This window comes from Colias eurytheme, chromosome 3 (assembly GCF_061535395.1).
Source record: "Colias eurytheme isolate Ceu_HAF_F1 chromosome 3, ilColEury1 Martin Lab GWU primary, whole genome shotgun sequence".
Lineage (NCBI taxonomy): Eukaryota > Metazoa > Arthropoda > Insecta > Lepidoptera > Pieridae > Colias > Colias eurytheme.
In genome coordinates, this window is record NC_142982.1 from 7361839 (window position 1) to 7376928 (window position 15090).

General features: G+C 31.9%; 1 protein-coding gene across 1 annotated transcript in view; it reads left to right on the plus strand.

Moving 5' to 3' along the window:
- Positions 1–345: 345 nt before the first annotated feature.
- jbug (filamin-type immunoglobulin domains fbug) overlaps positions 346–15090 on the plus strand; it is a 64789-nt gene continuing 50044 nt past the window's right edge. Inside the window, exons 1-7 of the mRNA XM_090119822.1 lie at positions 346–506; positions 10681–10982; positions 11121–11301; positions 11376–11475; positions 12454–12596; positions 13332–13555; positions 14736–14877. Of these exons, the coding sequence (XP_089975948.1) occupies positions 10767–10982; positions 11121–11301; positions 11376–11475; positions 12454–12596; positions 13332–13555; positions 14736–14877 (1006 nt within the window). The 5' untranslated portion in view covers positions 346–506; positions 10681–10766. The remainder of the gene's footprint in view (positions 507–10680; positions 10983–11120; positions 11302–11375; positions 11476–12453; positions 12597–13331; positions 13556–14735; positions 14878–15090) is intronic.

Consider the following 15090-nt stretch of genomic DNA (forward strand, 5'->3'; position numbering starts at 1 on the left):
GGCATACCATATTGTATGCCATAACAAGAGCGCGTTTTTTAACGTTCAGTTCGTTAAAAAACGCAGTATAATATTAGTGGAATGTACTTCTTCCGGTGGAACGAATCTATATAGAGAACATAACTTCCCACGTCGGTACTTAGCATCATCAAAGAGTTTACTCGAGAAAAACGTAATCACTGTGCAAGGCACCATATGGCCGCTACGGCCGTCAACCATGTCCAAAGACATAAATGGGCACATTGTCATCACAGATGGAATGCCATTGCGTCGGGGCAGCCTTGCGCACGGGCCGTGGTGTGCGGCAGAGGGGGGCGGCACTCCCGCGCAACCTGCGCCTCCGACCTCCGTTCGCACAGATAGTACCTCGCTCGCCGCGCGCAGAGCGAACCATCGCGCTCCGTTCCAACATTTAACGCGTTACTTAGTCGACACTGGATACGATAGTGTAAACATGAAGTGACAGACAAATTTAAGTGATGCTCTCATAGACTTTAAATCACAAGGTAATTCGATAATTTTATGTGATACGTCATTAATACGCCAATAAACTTAGCAAGGGCATTTGCGAGTCGGTGCAGCGAAGTCATAACAGTTATCGTCGTCGTGTTATTCAAATTACTATTGTCAAAACAATCGAATTGATGCCGTTTATAGTAACGTACGAGTATATGCAGATACAGGTGCATCTGATTTGTGAATGACTAGGAGCGTGTACGACCGGTTTCTGCTTGCATAACAGAACCAAAATAGAGTAGTGTGTCAACGGTGCCTTGGTAGAGCGGAGAGCCTTTTCGAGTATTAAGGGTGACAAAGATTGTGAAGTGCTGAGATAATGACATCATCCCGATATGTTCACAGTTCACACACCGCCCACAGTACACGTGTCTTAAGGTTATACGAAGTGTGAAAATTCATAATCGCGTTGGGTTTAATAATAATTATGATCGATTTTTTTATTATTCGATTAAAATTAATTATTTCGGAACAGCCAATTGTATATTTCATTATTTTAAAATTGGTAACAAATCTATTAGTAAAATATTTATGTATATTAATATTTGCATAAAATATAGGAAGTATAAAATAACAAAGAATATGTCCAATAACGACTTATATTCATTACAAAATGATAGCTTTATTAAATTTTACACGGGCCTTTGTAGTATAACAATATTATCCACCTAACTAGCAAAATGTATAGTGAGGTACACGATACATTATATGTAGCTGTAAAATAAATGTAGAGAGATAATAAAGAATATTTCACGGTTAGTGACTTTAACATAAAAAGTAACTGTAACGTAAGATCTAAAATCTTGAACCTATATTAAAATTAAAAACGGCATTAATTATAATAATATTTTGTTGGAAGTTAAATATAGGTATAATATTTAAAGTAAGTAACCACAATTAGTATTACATTTAAAAACTAAATGGACGAATTTTTTCACATAATCGAATACGTTTTTAAAAAGATTCGATTATGTGAAAAAAGATTTATAAATCCTTTTCAGAAATGAATTTCCGACTAAAGATATGTCATTTCAACACCGCCTTACATTATATACCTCGTGCCAATAAATGAGGGACCTCACTCAAACTGCTACAAACGTCCCGCGACATTCGAAAATGTGGACATTGGGAAATGTCGATAAGTAAACCTACATTACTCAGGAAATATAAAAAATATATTGTGCCAGAAACATGTGTTCCACAGACTTACAGTTTGTTATTGACTGTTATTTTTAATTTTTAAAGCACATCATCTTTGCGATGTATTTTTTAGATAAATCTAAGAACTTCTAATTAAAAAAATTAGAAGTTCTTACTGTAACTGTAATACTTCTCTAACTAGGTTGAGGATTTTACTTTTAACGCTTGCAAAAAGTCATCATTCGGTCATAAGTTACAGTGCCAAGGTCTGTTATTATTAACAAAATGTTCGTTTAAAGTAAGTTAATTATTAAAATTTATAGTTGTATTTATAACAAAACTTATCTATTATAACAATTGATCTGCTAGAGTAACATAATACGTTCGTATACTATTGAGACAACTATAAATAAAACAATAGAAAATTCTTTATTTACAATACATTTGTATGAATTCCTCATGCAAATTAATAGTGCAATAATGTTCTTTTAGATTTCCGCAAACACATCTTCCTCTATATTAATTATTCAACTCTATTCATGTACTTATCTCCGCCTCATGTCTAATGAAAATTCCGCATGACTAATATATACTTTGACTTCTTTGATTCATGCTCTGACACATTACTATATATGGCTATAATAAATGATTTAACGAACCGTATAATCTAATCGAAATTATTACACATTATTAGTACAGTACACATTGTAAGCTTTGAATGAAGCAATGTAAAGTGTTATAGAAAATACTGCGTGTTAGTTTGAGTGTAATTTTGTAAATGAGTGTTATAAAATTTAACATACCGCCACCATTATATTGATTTTTCTTCAACTATTGATCTTCTTAGTACTTGATAACTTCGAGACGAGTGCTCTACATCCATAAAATATAGCATACAAGTTCGCACTCAAGTTTATTATTTTGGGAGGTAGAGCGCTACAATCAGATGTAGAGATTCTAGTAAGAAGTTAAGCACTGATAAACAATATGAATTAAACCTGAAATTCCTGACAATATGACATTTTCTCAGCATAACACATAATGCATAGATTGTGAGTGTGTAGTAGAGAACATGCTTCGTTCGCCCTAATTGTAACGCATATATTTTGTAAAAATTACATACAAGTGATATAAAAATAACTTGTAGCATTAATAAAAGTGCATAGATAATAATATGTTATATGTTAACAGTATGAAATAACATTAGGTAAAGAACTTTGGATCTTAAAAATGTATCCGATGATCTTTCGTGTTGCTCTTATTACGAACGAAATTTTAAGATTGTCTATTAAAAATTATTCGGAATGTCCGTTCCTTTAAGAATTAATTTAATTATATTTAATACATTATAGACACTTCATAATATACTTCTTTACAAATATAAAAGGAATTTTGAAAATGTAAGAAATACGTGCATCGAATATATTTTCTCCTGTGACCAGAAACCGGAACAAAGACAAATATTTTTCAACATTCTTCATTGAACGGTATTATTGTGGTGTATGGTCAGTTAAATTCAATTAAAGAAAATAATTAGAAATTCTGTAATTTTTACAAATACATAATACATAATATATGCCATTTTTTATTCGTTAGTCGTTAGTTAGGAGTTAAAAAATAAGAGCTATGTAAAACTCATTTTCAAGCACACAGACGGACAGAGTTTGTTTTAATAATAAAATTGAATAATATTTAATATCGATGATTTTAATTCAGTCATTAATATGAGTTCAATATTTAAAATTAAACACAACAACATTTAAACCTAGATTATGCCTCTCTCATGTAGGTACATGTGTTTATTATTTCTGTTTATTTTCCATTCGACAGTTCTTCGGTCTTAATTAATTGTTTGACCTAAATAAATGTAATTACAATTTTATTAAATACTCAATTAGGGTTAATGAGTTTTACAGCAGTCTTTATGAAGGGACGTTTGCTCGTTCTAGTTTGTTTTGTACACTTAATGCGCACTCAGCATTACAAAGATGTTTCAGAAGTATAATGACATGGGTGTAAAGTTTAGATACATGGATGTTTCTACGCCGATAGCTTCGCACATTATTGGAGGCAGCGAAGCACGAAGCGTCGTTAGGCAGCCGCTCGTTTAAAATAACATCGCACAATTATTTTAGACGCGATTTCACATTATTCATTTTTCTTGTTCCCCGCTAATGAGTGCCCATGGAAATGATAACATCATTGCTTTTTGATATATAACGTACTGTTACATTAATGTAGTATCATCAAATCAGGATCAGAAATGTTAACAAAACAATTACAAAAGGCATCCATTTTTTCATATTTTTACATAATAATATTATGAAATTAGGTATATTAAATGTACACCGGTCAACGACGCGGACGTGCCGATACTAATAAAATAAGTATAAAAATATAAACGGATTATAAATCTATTAATCTGAACCTATTATATAACCTTCTTTCCGTTTAGCATTAAATTTCTAAGAATAATATCAGCATAAAAACCATATTTTCCAGGTACTTATTATAAAAGAAGACAGGAAATTATTAATCGTTTTATTTTATAACAAATTCATTGAATACAATGTGGTGATGTCTAGCAAGACATTTAATGATCACCTTACAATAGTTATCAAATCAAAACAATTGTTTTTGCGTAGGTTGCAGATGTATTCAGATGCATGGAACTACAAACACAGTCACAATGCATCTAAAGACAACAACATAACTCAATGCAATTAAATTTATTATTATGTTAATATTGTCTTTGTGTAAAATATATCAACTCACATGAATTACATTTACCTATAATATCATTCACTCTTGTTTGTTATACTTGCGAGAGTTTTGTTACGTTGTTTTGTGTTGAATTATATATTTCTCTATCTATGTCTGAAGCTTTTTACACGAAAGCCCTTCGATGTAGGTACGTGCATGAAATTGTGTCAAGCGGAAGTAAAGAAGTTGAATACCCTAGGGATATTTGACATTTATTCAAATGACAACTTTTATGTTGTCTCTTTTTTCGACTTATTGGAAATTGAACTCATGACAAAGCATGGCTTACAACATGATATTGGAAAATACTTTGAGTCATTATTGGCAAAATTATCTTCGAAGTTTATTTGACCCGAACATTATTAACAATATTTTTGAGAAAATTAAAAAAAAAAAGGATGACAATCCCTAGAGTCGGTCCAATAAAATATATTTAAATTCAAAAGAACGAATATATATAATATTATCCCATGATAACAAATACAAGCTGTCCCTTGCTTCTGTTACGAAATCGCATTCACACGTAGCTCTGATTATTATCCATTGTCTAGACTTGAGATAACATCATGAATATTACTAAAGTTTTTATCGATACCCAAAGTAGTACTTTAGTTTATCGAGCTTGAAAGAATATTTATTTACAATGAGATGTTTAATATTAAAAACGAAAACATGTGTATTCTTCAAAATGTATGTAAATATGTACATACATATATACCTCTTTACATGAAAGTGGGTTTAATATATTAAAACTTTGAAAAGCCAATAGGTACAAGGTATAAACATTAAACATGTTAAAGGTAGATATCTATATCGTTCCTTTGCAAAATTTTCAGAATTTTATTCGAACCAATTAAATATTTGGTTCTAAGGGATTCGTCAGCTATAAATAAACAAACTGGTTTTGTATTTAAAATCCTGTTTCGCGAGTTATACCAAGGAAAGACGGCAAGCAATTAAAAAAAACACAACCAAAAGTGCCGGTCAGCACTGTTGTTTTGGGGAAAGAAACAATGAGTTTTCGCTTTAATAACTAAGTGATGAGTCCGCGATCTTTTTAATGCTGTGAAACCTTTCAGATTATTTTTATTGCCTTTCAAATTTACTTCAAAGCTCATTGTGTGTTTTTATTACTACATTTTGGTATGAGTAATGTTCTCTTCTCATTTACAAAATTACTATTTCATTGTATTCCCTAATAGTTTAAAATACAATGATGTAGAATATCCCAGTTCATGCTAAGAGTCGACCAATATTATGAGTTCTTTTATATTACAAAGTCTCATCTCTAAGCAGCCCAAGTTCCAACTAGTTTTCCACTCACCTCCCTTAATGTTGATTAAATTGCTTCAATATTGCAACCGTCGGAGTTTCTCTGAACAAAGAAATTGTATGAGCGATAGCTACTAACGAATCTCAGAAGACTTTTGCAATGAAAAAGACATACTGGTGCTTTGAGTCAGCGATTTTATACGTTTTGATTGCGCTACTAGCATTTTATTTGAGACAAAATATAAATTTTACCAAGATATACGAACGATGTATCTTAGCATCCCAATAAATGTGCATTATATTAAAAATATTATAGCATTTGGATTTTACCTTCGGATAACTGGTGGAAAAATAAGAAAGAAATACAAAGGAAATACATACCTATGTCTATTGCACGCCTCATAAGCGAAGCGTTGAGGTGGGTACTACTGTCTCTTCGCGCAAAACATCTGATTTTTCAAACTTAAAATGTCTTTATGTATCATACATTGCACTTGTAAGATAATACATACACACACATATTAAGAAAAAACACTATTTTTAACGTTCATGATATTTTTGATGTCATTTTTGTTATTTAAACTAGTTAAAAAACAGTTTAAAAAAGTTCTGTCTTGGACGTCCGTGTGTCTGTATGTGCGGATCCTTTTTCTTGTTAACACGATAGCGACCGAAATACTTTACTAATCGAGTCTTTTTTTTCTCTTACGCTTGAGTATGCTCAGGAATAGAACCCTTTCATTTTTCAGGGTCTGATTCGATGTGGTTTAATTGTTATTAAATAAACAAAAATAATAATTAATAAATATTTATTAAAAAAAAATTATGAGGCGTGCACTTTTGGATTTTCCAAATTATTTTGGAATTAGAGTTATTTTATATCTTTTATCTTACTTTTTTATCATAATATCGTTGAAATATTTAAAAAACTATCCAAATATGAAATATTTCGTTTGAATAATTCAATTACATTGAATTTAATCATTAATCTGTAAAAAAATATGTATATCACTTAAGTTTCCGAATACCTAATACCTACATGCCTAATACATAATTGGAAATGGAAAGAGTTGTATAGGTATTTAAAGCCGAATACCTTGAAGATATTTTCTATGACATAATATTATGTAACACAAATGGAAATCAAGACATTTTAAAAGAAATTGTGTAATAGGTATATGGTACCCACCTCACTGTCACTATTTGTATTTACATATATTTTATTACAACTAATTCAAAATAATAATAAAAATTGCTAGAACGTAATACGTGGTAGGTAATACATCACTTTATTTAAACTCCAATAAATCAAAATGGTAACAAAATCTATCGTAAAACGTCTCATTCAAGCGCTACCTATACTATTAAACATTTCGTTTATATGATTTAACTATAAAATTTTAACAACCGAATACGAATAAAATCAATTGCAATGCCGATAGTTTTCCATAAATTGATTTCTAAGTGGGCGTCCGACTCATTGTCACGCAATAGCACGGCCCACTTACAAAAATATGATTAGCACTGGCTTTGGTGGTACGTAATAAATCATTGTACCTATTGTATGACAGTCTGTACATTTAAATTGTTGCTAAAAGTTTAAAGTAATATTATTGGATATATTGTGTATACGGTAAATCTATTCCATTATTTAACTAATGGATATTCTGAATATTCTCTCTTTTTTAACTGTTAACGGTAGAGGAAAATAAATTTCATGTACTAAACGGAAAATTGTCTTTGTAAAATGAAGCCTGAATTCTGTGAATTTCCAAGATTTTAATCCAATTATTCACATATCGAAATAAGCCTTTAATTTGAAATGGATGCAGTATGACAGTTCGGTTTCCAGCAGAGCAAAATATACCAGAAAAGCTATATCGCAATACAAATATTTAACTGGTTCAATATCGTACTAGATATTTATTGATATTGCGTTGGCTGTCAGACTGCAAATAAACTGGCCCAACGAATTGATTACATATATACGGTTTACGTGAAGTGATGCAGAAACTTGAACAAGCGATTAGCGGCATGTCAACAGAGACTAACGAGGTAATAGTTAAGTCCCGCTCGCTATCACATTCTATATAAATAAACACTAACTATTTACACACATACAAATAAACTACTACGTTGAAGTAGGTACTATTTTCTCTATACGGTGTTATTTAACAAGTTTTTATACCAACAATACACTCAGTTAATAACCATTTAATATCGAGACAGTGAAAAGTGTTATCTAAATTTCCGATATAACTTACATATTATAAATAAATTTTCGTATATATATATGTACCTATATGTACCGTACCTACTTTGCTTATAGGTGTTATGTTTTTTAAAGGTTTATCAAAAAATAAATTAAAGGAATTATGTGGAAGGTTTTACTGGTTTTATTATTATATTGGCGCAGTATGTAATTCATTGCACTATGTACTTGAAATATTTACAATATAAAAACTCATTTGTTTACGAAGAACATGCAGGTAGTTAATTATATAAATAATTAACGACGCACCTCCGACACACAGGTAAAATGTAAACAAGGCCTGGGGGCTCTTTAACATTCCTATATATTCACTTGTTATGCGTTAATCTATATATAATACGCTTATTTACATTGTATTCCATTGTTTCCCGCTAATTTAAACTTCGGGAAAACTTTGTAACGGGTACATAAAAAGATACATACTGTACTTTTACTGAACTTTTAATTTCCAACCATTGGTACTAAAAGCTCATTTAAAATAAACAAAAACCAAGTTGTCTAATTATATGCTAATACGTCCAGCAAATAATCCATAATCAAGTTATGAATAACATTACGATACCTCAAGATCATGATCGACCTAAAATAGAGATGACGCTACGTCAGATGACGATGTCGTCGCAAACACACGACCCACGAACGATTGTGTATTCATATTAATATTTATCGGCAGACTAATTTAAACTCGATATAGCCCACGTCGTTTTTAGCATTACATATTAAGGTCCAATAATTACAACATTAATTATCCACATTGCAAACTCTGACTCATAAACAGAAATATACGACAACAAACTCCCTTAATTAGTTCGGACTGCTGAGTAAAAACAACAAAAAATATTACATGATGATAAAGCACTCTGAAACGTAATCAAGCGGATATTGAAATGAAAAGCACATTCGTTGAAACCTTATATCCGCAAAAAATCTCTGTAGTAATTACATTTCTGCAGTAATCTTTGGAAGTTGAAAAAAACCTTTTCAAATAAATGCCTTATGTTATTTCCTATGACTTCCATCTTTAAATCAGATGAAGTTAGAGGAAAAGCTTCGAAATAAAATTGATTTTGGTGAGAAGGTATGAAAGATGTAATTTAAAGAGTGCGCAGCCACCTGCTCTTAGACTGAAGGTTTTATGTAAGGTTTTATAGCCTCCGCCCTTATTTTATACATCTCTCCTTATTTTCGTGACCTACACTTAAACGGAATATTTTAAGCCTGGCTTAAAACGTTTGCTAAATGTATAAAGCGTACATTTTTTAGATAGCACGTTCATAAAATCGAGTTTACTGACCATGACAAATTAAAAAGATTCTCCGTAGGTAATATTAATTAATGAAAATTTGCATAATAGAACCGAATCACATACGCTTTAATAAAGCTTAGAAAAATTATAGAATATAATGGTGAACTCTAGCTCGTAAAGCTTCTGGTCATAAAACTCCCTTTTATTCCTGTAGACTAATTACAGTGTGCACCGGCCCATGTGCTTTGGTACACATCTTTTATTGTAAGTAATTGCCGTGTTTGCACGCAATGCTCTTTTCGAGTACAAAATTACCCATGGTGAAACGAAACCAGGAAAGGTACCTATGTTGTTGTTTTGCTACAAAGTATTTTACATACAAAAAATAAACGTAGTTCTCATGATGCGTTTTCCATTTTATTAATTTAATGTTGCGATTAATAAAAAATTGTGCAGCCTTATTTAATTGATGTTTTTTTTTTATAAATTCGTGTTTTGCATTTTTTTATTTATGTATACTGTTATACATTAGAAATTAACATATATGAGAAGTATCGTTTTGGAACAGACTGACATTCTTCCAATATGAAAACACAAATGATTAAGTATTAACAAATATGCATATAGCTGATTGAAGGTATCGATACATTGACAGTAAACGAAATCAGCCGTTGCTTGTGGTGCTATCGAGCGCTCTGAAAGCATCATCAATCACAGCCTCAAGTGACAATACGTCATCAATCTGCTCAAAACTCTTAGCGGCTTCTCTGTTGACATTGACGAAAACCATGATAGTACGAAACTTTGGCAGAATTTGGGCTATGGCACAAAAACCGTGCGCTTTGTTCCGGGTCACACATAAGTCATAACCTACCAAACGCCCTGCTCTACAGCAATTAACACGGATACCCTTGAAGTTAGTTAAAGCCAAATACTTCAAAAGGATATCATAAATAAACCGAAATTTGTAGAGAAGCGAAATTTTCAATATTTTCGTCTTGTATTATTCTTTGCACTTCAAGCTAATTATAGCTGAGGTTTATGAGTTCTAGAATGTTTGCTGCGAAGACTTCCCGAGTAGCGACTACATAAAACATAGATGATACATCCTGCATATAAATATCTTCATCTATTATTAGAATCGGAAAGAGTTCACTTAGCATCGCTATAACAAAATTATGATATATTTTTTATAACGTACAATTAAACTAATTGCTAATGTATCGAATTATAAAACCAACATATCAATTAAATCATAAACTGGCCTATAAAATGAAAATAATATTGAAAGGCAATTCATGAAATCCATATTTAACTGATTAACATTTCATGCGGACTAAAGACTAAAAGATTACAGAAATGCAATCTCAGAATTTTTGTATTTAATTTCATATTCATCATGAAACTCATAGTCAATAATTACCGAATATTTGAATTTTTAATTTGTATTGTGTACTTGTTTTAATTTTAGATGACAGCAATACTTCGAGCAGTATTGGTGCATATGATATATGAGAAATATTCATAGATTCGATTGTAACTGATAAAGGAAGCACAATGGAGGGTGTGAGGGTTACCCATCAAGGCTTGAAGGCGCACACGCCCGAAGGCTCGGCTGGTCGTATCACCCAGGCCGGCCTTGCAGCCCGAAGTCCTGAAGGCACTGCCGCCAAAGCCATGGCTATCAAGGGCCATGAAGATCTGTGGGTGGAAATCCAGGCGAATACCTTTAGAAACTGGATTAATGAAACCCTTAAACCCATGAACATAAAGGTAAAATATATTTTCTAGTTTTTCTTTCAAAATAATTCAGAATGCTCTCAAAAATCAATAAGTGTGGTAGGCACAATACAATACGAGTAATATCGAAGTACGTGGAAGATAATTGTTCCAATCTATTATTTTTCTCAGGTAATCGACTTAGTAGAGGATTTACGAGATGGAACAATTCTTTGTTCGTTAGTGGAAGCTTTACAGGGGCGTAAGTTAAAAGGTTGGAGTCGAAAGCCTAGTAACCAACACCATAAGTTGGAAAACGTTACCACCGCCTTGCAAGCCATTGAAGACGACGGAGTTAAATTAGTTAATATAGGTAATTAGTTAATTTACAAACTTTTTACATATTCATTTATTGGTATAATTAAATCTTCTTTGTATTTTATACAGGTAATGTGGACATAGTTAATGGAAATCTTAAATTAATATTAGGATTAATTTGGTCACTTATCGTCCGATATCAAATTGGAAGAAGTAAATTCCCACCAAGGTAAGAAAATTGAGCTAGCTTTAACATATTAAACACAGTCATTTATTAATAAAGCTATGTAGCAATACAGGATATATTTTCCGGTCTTCACTAATAATTAGAATTTAATAGTTACTTACACCGTTAACGTTTGTCGATCGAATTTTCGTATCCAGAAGGTTTCGGGCGCAGAAATAAAAGCTAAAAAGCGCATCATTAAATAACTCTACAATTGAAGCTACCTCTCAATTATTGTGACTTTTTTGTCCAAAAAATTAAAATTAAATAAATGAAGGTTAACTTTTTTCTCTTTCTATTCATTGCAATACAATTCCTTTAATATTTACGACTCCACTATAAAAAGAGTATTGAAAAAAGTAAGCTCTACATTTATCTCTCTAGGGCTAGCGATTATTACAGCGCTAGAACACATTGTAACCTACACATGCGGACTAACTACGTAATAGACGAAGCAATTAGCACTATAAGGCGCGGCGTAAATACAGATAAAATGCGATTGCGCGACATCCCACCTAAACTATTCGACTTACAACAACCTGATGTTAGGAAATACTAGTTTCTCTATAAAAATTGATCATGCTTCTTTCTAATAAATTATCGAACAAATATACTGTCTGCTTTGTCGTCAGATTTTTTATTTAGAATTCGTATATTAATTACTTACTCATACAAATAAATTATCAAAGTTGGGTTTCTTTATCATATTAAACAGAAAACATTGTATGTGTGCAATTAGTTATTTAAAGCTTAATTAGGGTTATTAAATGTAGGTGCATACCAAAACGCTTTAAAATTTTTAAGGTCTAACCTTATCCTTTTGTATTTACATTCCTACATTCTACACCTATCATAAAATTCTTACCAAAAATTTAAAAGCAACGCTAAGCTATCCACACGTTAGGTGTATTTGCAGTAAATTCTTGGCTTTTACGAGTCTATCTGCAGTGAATCGTCAGTTCTCATTACCTAAAATTGCAGAAAGTTGATGCTATCTTGGCTGCAATCGACCCTGCCAGAGTGTCGAGTCAGCAATCTTACGACTGACTGGAATAGTGGTGTGCTTCTATCGGCGCTTCTAGACTACTGCAAGCCTGGCACATTCCCGCACTGGAGAGAACTAAGTACGCTCTTGGAATGTTTTAATTTGTCTGTATGTTGCTGAGGATCAAATTTCATGCGTCGTTGAAAAGTACATATAAGAAATTATATAATATGGGTCTCCATGTTACATAATTTCTTATAGGTATTTTTCTTTGTCTTGGTTGCAATTCGATATTATAATGACAAAAGATAAACATGGTCTGAATTTGATCATAGAGTTGATTACTTTAAATGGTATGACTTAGAAGTTTCTATATATAAATTAATGTGGTTAAGGTCTATTTACAAATATGTATATTATTTTATTACCAATCGTCTTGAACTACTCTTTTTTTGTCGTAGACAAAGACCTAACAAAACTCATTTCTATTATTTTCCTCATTACACAAGAAAGGATTCCAAGACAATCCCAAATTCGGATTACTCAATAGAATATTTTTTTTTGTTTCCTGTATGTTAAATTGTATTACTAAAACATACGACGATCAAAGAAATCCAATAGTCACAGGAAGTAAATAAATAAGTTTTGCTTTTATTTATTTAATATGTGACTCAATCCTGATTCAAGACGGAGATAAAAATGTTTCTTAACTCACCTTCCGGCTTCATAATATTGAAACTATAAGCTATTAGTATCTTATAATCAATTTTTGGTTTATAAATGTTAATAATGTTTACAACATCTGTAACAACATGAAATAGTCCACCCATTCCACCCCTTTGAATACTTTTAACACTATTTATGTCTTATTTAGATCGTCACGAGGCTGTAGAGAATTGTAGAAGGGCAATGAAATTGGCGCATCGTGAATTACAAGTGCCCATGGTTCTGGAGCCAGAATATTTGGCCTCGCCATGGCTGGATGAACTGTCCGGCATGACGTATCTATCTTACTTCATGAAGCCGGACGCTGCTGGAGTGAAAGCTACGTTGGACTGGGTCAACTCACGTCTAGAGAGACCTATTTCTAATTTCACGGTAATTTATTTAGTGTTTAACATTTGGATAATTATCACGTATAACGCTTAGTCAAACTATACTGCGTGGTTATCATTTTAGGTTTAATATCTTTTTTATTTCATTTAAATTTTTGGATAAATTTAAATAAGGGGAAGATGGATGGATGAGCCTCTTGGATGGTAAAATATACTTACATATATATAATAATATACTTACCCATGATATTAGATACACGTCAATTCAATTTTATAATAGAAGATTGTTAATCAAGGGCTCAGGGTCGTGTATTCAAAGTGAAAATTCAATATGGAAATTTGTGATTTTCCCCGAGGTGAACAATCTGCTTTTCATCGGAATAACCGAAGAAAATAAATAAAATGTATTGTTATGCTTTTAATTAATAAAATATTTGTTCTTGGGCTCATATTCAAATTTTTTAGAACGTGAAAATTGGTGTTTTTCTAGTCCGTTTCGCTTATAGCTGCGTAGCTTAATTTATTATTTTATAATAATGAATATTTCACTAGGTATACGGAATGAACGATTTTTTTTAATAATAAATAATTTTAATTTACAACAATGAGTATAATGTAGTTTTAAAGGAAGAGATATTTAAGTCATATTTAAAAAAATACTATTTTTAGAATTATTTCTTACGACGTCCTTTTTAATTTCGCATTTATACTCTTGAATAAATAACCTCGTTTTAAGCACGTGGAACAAAATATTATTTCGAAATGTGAGATCAAGTGGTTAATCATGTTAATTTTGCACAAGTTGAAATATGAGCAAAAGGTGTGAAGCATTTTCACGGAGAGTTCAATTTTCGTGTGATTAGAACAGGCCAAAAGGGAATTCCAGTTCCGACGAGTAAACAAACAGGAAAATGAAAAGGGCGAGCTAATGCCATTGAGGGACATAAACAGGCCAAAATTGTGTTGTACACCAATATGTTTGTTCTGGTATCGAATGATAATATACCTACATACTTTCGTCTGCTTTCACTTTGTTTTTATAACACCCCAAGATTTTCGCGTCATAAATAATAGCAAACCACTTAGTGAGTTTTAGCGTAATTCATTATAAGATTAATAGTTTGTTTTCAAACAAGATAATGTAGATTCGCATTATGAATGGTATCTACGAAACGAAACTGAAACGAAAATGTTGTAACTCACACTAATATTTAAATTTTTAGACTGACTGGAACGACGGTCGAGTAGCAAATGAACTGGTAAGGTCGATGGGGGGACCAGCTCCTCCACCCAGCCGACTGAGAAGGGATCCCGCACGATGGGAAGAAAACAATCAACAAGCAATTGACGCAGCCAAAAAACTAGGTGTGTTATTATTATATACTCCACCCACCAATACATTCGTTTTTCTTTAATTAACAACGTTTACAAGTCCCCGATGCGTAATTTGTGTTCCAATTCGTGTATCAATTAATTGCAACTGTTTTGTTGCTTCAACAAATTGCGAAATTCTCCTACATACCTAATATTCTGCTCCGAAATTACCTACCTTTGATCTGCCGCAGTGGTATTCAGTTG